Source organism: Hippocampus comes, unplaced genomic scaffold, assembly GCF_001891065.2.
Source record: "Hippocampus comes isolate QL1 unplaced genomic scaffold, H_comes_QL1_v1.1 scaffold244, whole genome shotgun sequence".
Classification (NCBI taxonomy): Eukaryota; Metazoa; Chordata; class Actinopteri; order Syngnathiformes; family Syngnathidae; genus Hippocampus; species Hippocampus comes.
The window spans coordinates 416954-425855 of NW_017805495.1; the positions used below are offsets into that span (position 1 = coordinate 416954).

The following is an 8902-nucleotide window of genomic DNA, read 5'->3' on the forward strand; positions in this document are numbered from 1 at the left end:
GTCGGGGGAACACTGTGCATGATATCAGTGATGATTATGTGACCCGCATGACTCCACCGGACCACCTGCTGCTAATTCTCTCCTGCTGGACGCTGACAATTATCTTGCCCATGAAGCCCTTGCGCTGTAATGCGCTCCCACGCAGTCTTCTCACAAGCACTTGATTCCGTGGGAGTGTGTGTGCCTGTGTGTGTGTGTGTGTGTAGCTCTGAGTTATCAGCACACAACAGCAGCATGAAAATGTGCGTTGGCGGCTCGTGAACAGTGTGTGGTCCGCTCGCTCCGAATTGCAATTTATTTATTTCTTTTGGAAAAGCCACGAGTAGTGTCTCTGTTGCTAAATGCGGCACTCCTTCAGGGTGAAAAACAAATGCACAGAAACTGGCACGAGCGTTGACCCACACAGGTTGTAAACCTGCGAGATGAGCTCCGCGTGCACTTTTTTTTTTTTTTGCTTTTGCTTTTGTCATTATTCATGCCGTCTGACAAAGGGGTATTTGGTTAGGCAGGTCGTGTATGTTTTATATTTAAAGACTCTACATGTGGTACATGCTTTGTTCTTCCCGTCATTGTTATCAGTTTGAGAATTGAATTGTTCAATAAAGAAAGAAAAAAAAAGTTTGAAAACGATCTGGGAATGAAGTCACAGCATTCATTGCAAGAACGAATTAGTAATTTTCCTGAAAATAGTATGTTAGAAAAAAAGTTAAGGGAAATTTTGATTTATTCTTGTTCTTTCAAAGTCATGAAATCGGTACACAAGTTGGTGTCTACTCTGACATCGCCAACTACTGGCCTGGTCTGCATATTACACCTTTTTCCTTTTTTTTTTTCCTGTTGTGTGAATGGTTTAGGTTCGGTGAATTACATTTGGGGGGGAAAAAAAGTGTCGAGTTTTCGAGGTGAAAGCTGTTCTGAGTGTGACTGCTCCGACGGGGCAAGATCACATCAGGCCAAGTGGTGTCACTTTCTCAGAGGAAGTGATTTCAGAGCGGGAACGGCCTAGCGCCTGTTGCTTAGCAGCGCTCGCTTGGCCGTAATTCCTGACACAGGCCGACACGCTTCATTAGGTGCGGGAGCCTATAGTGCGGGCGAAGGGTGACGCCGGGGACGCAGGAGAGTGAGCTGCATCGGCATGGTTTGAAATCTTTGTTGGGAACATTAAAACTCAGTTGCTTGCGGGTTACGGATGAGGCAAACACTTTTCCGGTTTTACTCGACGCGGCAGACATAAATGACGGAAAAACATGTAGTACAGGATAATCCACTTATTTATCTATACAATTACCGGTACTTTTTTTTTTTTAATGATATCAATCTTACTATACCAACTCCTGAACCCCCAGTGTGAGTAATTAAGGTTTGTGTTCACCCTGAGTTAGGATGGATGAAATTATACAAATTGGTGCCGATCCAAATTAGACTGGTGCAAGCGGGTGATGTCACGTCATTCGTACGCTGTGCATTAAATGCTAACAGGTGACGACGATGGGCTTAATCGGTGGGGAGGCTGCAGTGGTCACTGCCTCACAAGCTGACATCAGTGAGGACGGGAAACATTTCAAAGTGTGCCCGTTAAAAAGGAAGTCGGTCGATGTCAAATGAAAATGTGAAATTATAGTTGACAATGAAGTTTGCGTGAGTCATTTCTCAACTCAACTCAACTGTATTTATAGAGCACTTTCAAACAGCCATCGCTGCATACAAAGTGTTGTACATGGAGCAATTTCCTCCAACTAAAAGTCACCCCCTTCCCCCGCGGTGTTTTTATCTTTGGCCTGCAGTGTTGCTAGGGAGGACGGGGGAAAAAAAAGAATTGGAGTGGCTCTAAAATGAGTTCAGATAAATTGCCTGATGACTCATTGTTAATTATTCGAGTGATACCTTGACTTACGAGTTTCATTCGATCCGTGACCAATCTCTTGACTCAAAACATTTGGATCTCAAATCATTTTTTCCCCATTGAAATGAATAGAAATGCCTTGAGTTTCTTCCAGCGCCATATTGTTCTCTTTCTGCCGCGGGTATGCCATTTCAATCGGGGAAATCAATTTGGTGAACACATCAAGCGAGTTGCAAGCCTGTCGTACCGCCGTACGATTTCATTTCAACTTAGCTTGATTTGTCAGAGATCCAAGCGCAGACTTGGCGGACTATAAGTGTGCAGTTGCGGCTTGGCGACGGGGTGCGGGGACCTTTGGACTATGTGGGTCACGGTGGTCACCGGCAGCCTTCTGCCAAGACGCCCAATCGCATTTTCGAAAGTGACAAGCTGTCGCTGTCACGCGGCAAACGCCGGGCAAGGATGTGTGCGTCGTCGTGACAGCTCCTCGCATTGTTTGGCGGCGGGCTGCGTGCGCGCGTGTCGCCACATGCATCTGTTGCCTCCTCGTGTTTATAGCTGCGGGCCTTCTTTTTTTCTTTTTTCTTCCTACTGAATCCTTCAATCATTTATGTTTGCGACACCAACACGGTGTCAGAAATGTCTCTTTCACCAACGGATATTTAATGGTAAAATATCATTTTCATCGTTGAACATGAATTTTTAAATGTAGTCTTCGAAAAAAAAAAAAAAAAAAAGGTCAATTAAGCATGTTATTTTTCTAGAATGAATGACTTCTACTTTGGACGTCTCTGCTTTTTTCCGTAGAGGCCAACAAAGACAGATCCATAGCACGAAGGGAATTCATTCCCATTCATTTCGCCGGTAATTACTGGTGCATGCTCCCCGACGCTTCCTTTTACAATAACTACCGGAGCCTCGTCTAACTTGGCTGGATAACGTGAAATGCGAACATCTGAATGCAGGCGGCGTGCATCGGTATTAGCATTCTTCCGCGGGGTGCTTGAATCTCATACCTGAGATCTCTAAGGGTCGAAACACATACTGCATCACACTTGTATTTCTCATGCAGCTAAATACATTTCATAGAATCTCTCCGTATCATGTGGTGCAGTCCACCACAAACACAATCATAAACATATTGTCAAAGGACAATGTCAATCAAAACCAAGTACTGTCTGTCGTCTTTGGAAAGTCCGAATTTTCTTACCTAATATTGTGGTTGGCGAGTGTACGGTAGAGCCCAGGTGTACTCGGTTCATTTTCACCCGTGGACAAAACTGATATGGCACCCTCTGTTCATGAAAGAAAAACACGCAGTGATCACAAATATAACTTGGCTGTGTGCGTCATTGACAATATACCGTTAGGGCCTCGTTAGCATGGCAACACTTTATTTTACGAAAAGATTTTCTCAAACCCCTCTCGATATATTTGGTTTAGATTCACGACAGCGATCGTGTTTTGTTCTGTTCAGCTGCTATTTATTTGAATTCGTGTCAAAAGGGAAATCACGTTGATGTTACTTTGAATTTTTGTTCCTGTTTTAACGACGGATAGAATATTACAGGATTATTGCTTTTTATTTTTTTTTATATATAAAACTTTACGTTCATCTTTAAATACGTTTCTATTGTGTATCCTTCGGTAGGGCTTGTGCTAAAGCCTTTAAGGGCTTGTACCTCCAATACATGAGCGGATCCAACTAAGAAACATGCCGAGAGTGAGGATGTACATTTCATGTCACCCAGACAAGTCAAACAACAACAAAAAAATGAATTCTGGGCAAATTCCCTGACAGTTGAGTGCCACACCACCTTAACTCGCCTGACGGCTTCTCTCCACAGCGCTCCTCTTGACCTTCATTAAAATGTCAACGCCCGTAGCAGCGAACACCTCCGGGCTACCTGAGAATGTTGGAGGCAGATTAACCCGCCGATCAAACAAGGAAAAGGGCCTGGTTTAAGCAAATGCTCCACACTTGTAGCGTTAATGGCCAGGCTCGTGTGGGTACTAATGAGTGCCAGCCTTGATTATATTATAAATAATGCAGGACACAATTGAGTGACCAACGAAAACAAACAAAAAAAAAAAGCCAATTGGGGTATGACTTCAATGAAACATGAATGTTTTCCCAAAAATGTACTCTAATGCATATCGTTGCATCAGAAGGCTTTCTTCGGGATGCTCACATGTTCCTCAAATTCTCACTTATGTCAAGTAATTGATAAACTGCCAGCAATGTCATCATTTTTTTTTTTTGGGTTCTGAAAGCAGAACCGATTTGCCCCGTTCTCGCCTTTTCTAGCCTTCGGCGACTGAGATTTAAAACGCTTCTCTGCATCAATAGGTGTGCGCCGCCCCCCTTCAGCCATCAAATGCCATGCTACTATGACCCCCCTGGAGCCCAATTATCTCCATAAAAATCAAAAGCATCACCATTAAAGCAAAGTTAACACCGCTCCCAGGCTGGTTTCACGGCTGATTTTTTTTTTTTTTTAACACCTGGATGTGAGCTGTTTTGAGCTGATGAGTTTTTAAAGAGGTGACCGAAAAGCCTCCATAAAGTTGGTTTGCTTTGCCCGCTGGGATGCCAGTTGACCATTGTAGGTGGGTTTGCGTTAAGTGGATGTTCTCTCAGCCTGATTTATAGAAGAAATACTCGTCATACAGCAAACATATTGGTCCACATACATGGAGATGCCGGGCCTAGTTTGTTTGGGAAAAGAAAAATACTTTTGGGCCGCTTCCTCAGTAGTCAAGTCTTGCTCACTCACTTGAAGAGGGCTGGCTGTCCTCCTGGGCGAAAACATCTTCATTATCCAGGAGTGACCCTACTGTATTTTGATTGAATGATTTATTGGCTCACTCATTCTGATTTTCACCAACGTGACTCGAACAATTGTTTGGTCTAATCGAGGTGTTTGTGAGCTACTCCTTCGTGGGTCAGGAAATAACCTAACCAGACATCGCCCAGGAATGGAAGTTATTTTAATCTTAAACGACCATTCAGGCTGAGGACTCATGTGACTGCTGTACTTCATTTAGTTGACATTTTTTCCCCCTTTTTTTTTTTTAAGGCCAACTGTTCATTTGGAACGACTGCAAATTGACCAAGAATGGCTCTCAGTGGAGCGGAACTGTTAACAAAAGAGAAACAAGAAAATTGTAAACTCTTGCATTTGTTTGCCTGGGCGCAGACGACAGCGCTTCCTCGTTCCTGGAGGGCGGGATGTCAAGTGTTTTCAGTCCGTGGTACCATCCTAGACAAAGACGGATGAGTGATAAAGGATTGCCACAAAAAATTGCGCACTGTTGAATTACCGTAGTCATGATTGATTGCATGTGTAATACGCAGTCACCTTCTAACTACACACTGTCAGGTTGTTAAAGAGCTGAACGCGTATTGTCATTTGTCTTCTCACCGCTATGAAATCTACCTTTCCCTGTTGACGTATTCATTAGGCCGTTGCGATTTGCACGTTGAGATAATTGAAAAACGTAGCATATTGTCGTGGAGCTACATCAGACTGGAATTCGGCCCTTTCATGCCGTGTCAGTTCAATTTGAGCATCAATGACTCAAAAGTCCAGTGCCGCCGTGGCCGTCGTGCACAGACATAAGCATGCATACAGGTGTCGGTGTGGGCAGACGCTCCAAATAAGTCAAGTGCAAAGCAGCCAAACAAAAAGTTGAGTCATGCAGTGTTGGAGCAGAGCAGTGTGCATGTGGTCTTGCGAGTGTCCAACATTGCAGGTGCTCCGTTTCTGACCCGCGGGACACCGAACCTTGCATGATGCACTTGGTCAGTTGATTGCGCGATCTACTGCAGCCTTTTTTTTTCTTGAGCCCTGAAGCACAGAACAGAAGTCGACGACCAAAAGCGTCGACAATTCATTGAAATCGTCGACTGGTCGGTATTATTTCTGCAGTTCTATTTCTCCCCTCAAAACAGACTCTGCGGCTCCCGCCGCCCTGTCAGCATTTTCTGTGCTTGAGTTGACGCACATCCGCAGTAGCGTTGACCCAGGCCAGCCGTGATGTCAATGGAAAGGCCACGCCTACTCCTAGCAGTAGGAATGAAAAGGACACCATAACTGTTAAAGCTTTTATGAAAAAAAAAATTAAAAAATACCATCAAGAGCTACTTATAGCTGTAGAGCTGTAATGTGAACGTTCATATGATCTTCACACCAAAAATGACATTTTCAGCGCTTCGCACACTTGTGTACTATGTACGTACTATCAGCATAATTATCTTTGTTTTTAGATTTTTGTTTTAAATGCCTCAACATCGGGTACATCCGCAATTCAACAGATCATTCGTTTATACCCCTGAAATGAAATTATTAATACATCTCGGAATGTGGTTAATTTTTTTCATGTTTTCTGGGGGGGGAGATGTAAGGCAGTTATTTTAGGGGGCTGACGATATCATATGATTAGTCGACTAATCGCAAACACTGTTGGTAATTAGTCAACTAACAAAATAATAACAGTAAAAAATAAAACCTGCAGATTTGTGCATGTGGCGGATGCATTGGGCATGTCATATTTCTCCAGTTAATCTTCACATCAATGTCTGATGTAACATTTGTGAGTGACCGGCGCGGATGATGTCACAATTATTTGTCTTTACTCGCTGTCTTTTCCAATTTCATTTTAAAAGCAATCCTGTGCATGCGTGTGTTTTTGTGGCTCTGCACAAACACAAGCGTCACCTGTGCACACACGCAGAGCACAAAAGCACCTGCGCACGGCACGACAAATACGAGCGTTCCCAAGACGACGACGCATCATTGAGTCGTCGCGAGCGCACGAGCCGTTTAAAACGCAAGCGCTTTGAAGCGATACTGTACTGTGTGGGGTTATCGAGTCGATTCAAGGCATGCAAAATAATAACAAACTACTTTGAATTGCCACGACAGGGCTGTTGTTTGGCAGCACTTTTTCTGAACTCTATTATTCTCCTAATAGCGGTAACCAGCTCCATGGCGCAACCCCCCTCTTATGCGGCAGCTGATGTTCCCCATAATAGACTTTTTAAAAGTGTACATTTGCGATATGAGAGAGGCCTATAACGTTTGTGAGTCAGCACCTTAAGTTTCATCAGCTAAAAGCGTCACTGGCTCAGCATTAGGCCTTCCCTCTTCCAAACTCATCTACTTCTCCCCAAACTAATTGGATAACCAACCCCCCCGCGCCCTGCACAACCGCTGTGGCGTCTGCCAGTTGCATCTCTGTTTTTTTTTGGCAGCCTGCACTGTAAACAAAAACTTCCACCTCATGCACTTATTTCTTCTCCCGTCAGGCTACGGTCACGCGGCGCCAGGGACCGACGCTGGGAAGGCCTTCTGCATGTTCTACGCCGTCCTGGGCATCCCCTTGACTCTGGTGATGTTCCAGAGTCTTGGCGAGAGGATGAACACGTTTGTCAAGTACCTGTTGAAGCGCATCAAGAAGTGCTGCGGTATGAGCATCACCGACGTCTCCATGGAGAACATGGTGACGGTGGGCTTCTTCTCCTGCATCGGCACGCTGTGCATCGGCGCCGCCGCCTTCTCGCACTACGAGGACTGGAGTTTTTTTCAGTCGTACTACTACTGCTTCATCACGTTGACCACCATAGGGTTCGGGGACTTTGTGGCCCTGCAGAAGAACAGGGCCCTTCAGAAGAAGCCCCTCTATGTGGCCTTCAGCTTCATGTACATCCTGGTGGGCCTCACGGTCATCGGGGCCTTCCTGAACCTGGTGGTGCTGCGCTTCCTGACGATGAACAGCGAGGACGAGCGGCGGGACGCCGAGGAGCGGGCGTCGCTGGCGGGGAACCGCAACAGCATGATCATCCACATTCAGGATGAGTCGCTGCAGCGAGGGCGGCAGCGGAGGGGGGGGCGCGAGAGCCATCGCGACGAGATGAGTGACTTGCACTCGGTGTGCTCCTGCATGCACTACCACACGCACGACCTGCCTACCACCAGGGGGCTGATGGGAGGGCTGGGATGTGCCTTCTCCCACCAGAACTCGCTGGGCTCACAGCTGAACCCGGGCCACTACTATCACTCCATCTCCTACAAGATTGAGGAAATCTCACCCAGCACGCTGAAAAACAGCTTCTACCCGTCACCCAACAGCTCAGTGTCGCCGGGCCTCCACAGCTTCACGGAGAAGCTCCAGCTCATGAGGAGGAGAAAGTCCATCTAGTCTAGCCCGCCCTCACCAAACCTCATCACAAGCACTTTCCCCGTTTTCTTTCCTTTTTGATTTTTTTTTTTTTGTTTTTGCACCTGGTGGAGAACACTGATGGGATGGGAAGCATGAAGCATGGATGTCTATTTTTTTCAAGGGATTACTCCACACCAACGCTTGATAGACCTTCCCGATGCACTCTAGAAAGCGCTTCTCTAAAAACTTTGGTTTCCTACCAAATGACACACACTTGGGGGGGAAATGCTATTTTTCATAAGGGAGGACACTAGTTTCACCGTAACTTGAAGAACCCGTCACGTACATACAAAGGATGATTTTTCTACAAGCCATCACACAAACATCGTCGCTAATGTTAGCATGTGTATTGGCCCGGTATATTTTTTGTGAAATTCCTTTTTGTTTGTTGTTAGCAGCTTTGTTTGGAATCCAAAAGATCATGCTGCTGTTACTAATATCACCCTCCGTATATTCTCCTTTCGTGGAGCGTTAAAGATCATATCTGGCCAGCCGAGCCGAGCTCGAACGACACGAACACAAACTCTTTCATTGGAGGCTTTTGTGGCACTTGCTCGGTTTTTCCCAGGATTCGTTATTGAATTCATCAATGTCAAGTGATCTTGTCATGATGGCTCCTCTGCAAAAGTGGCAGAAATAGCGATTGCAGATTTTTTTTTTTAATTAAATGTCAAGATTTAAATAAAGTATGAAATAACCTTTTTTTTTTTTTTTTTTTGCGATAGACTCATCTCGGGGTTTGCCATCACAACACGCGCATGAGACAAGATCTACAGGCTACATCAGAATCTAATGCACAACTTAGATGATGAGATCCCCTCCAACAAGCCAATC

The 8902-nt window shown here is 45.2% G+C and overlaps 1 protein-coding gene across 2 annotated transcripts in view; it reads left to right on the forward strand.

Annotated features, from left to right (window-relative positions):
* The window catches only part of kcnk9 (potassium channel, subfamily K, member 9), a 23658-nt gene extending 14756 nt beyond the window's left edge, over positions 1–8902 (forward strand). For both annotated transcript variants that reach the window (XM_019876290.1, XM_019876289.1), the window contains one exon: positions 7155–8902. In XM_019876290.1, the coding sequence (XP_019731849.1) occupies positions 7155–8047 (893 nt within the window). In that variant the 3' untranslated portion in view covers positions 8048–8902. The remainder of the gene's footprint in view (positions 1–7154) is intronic.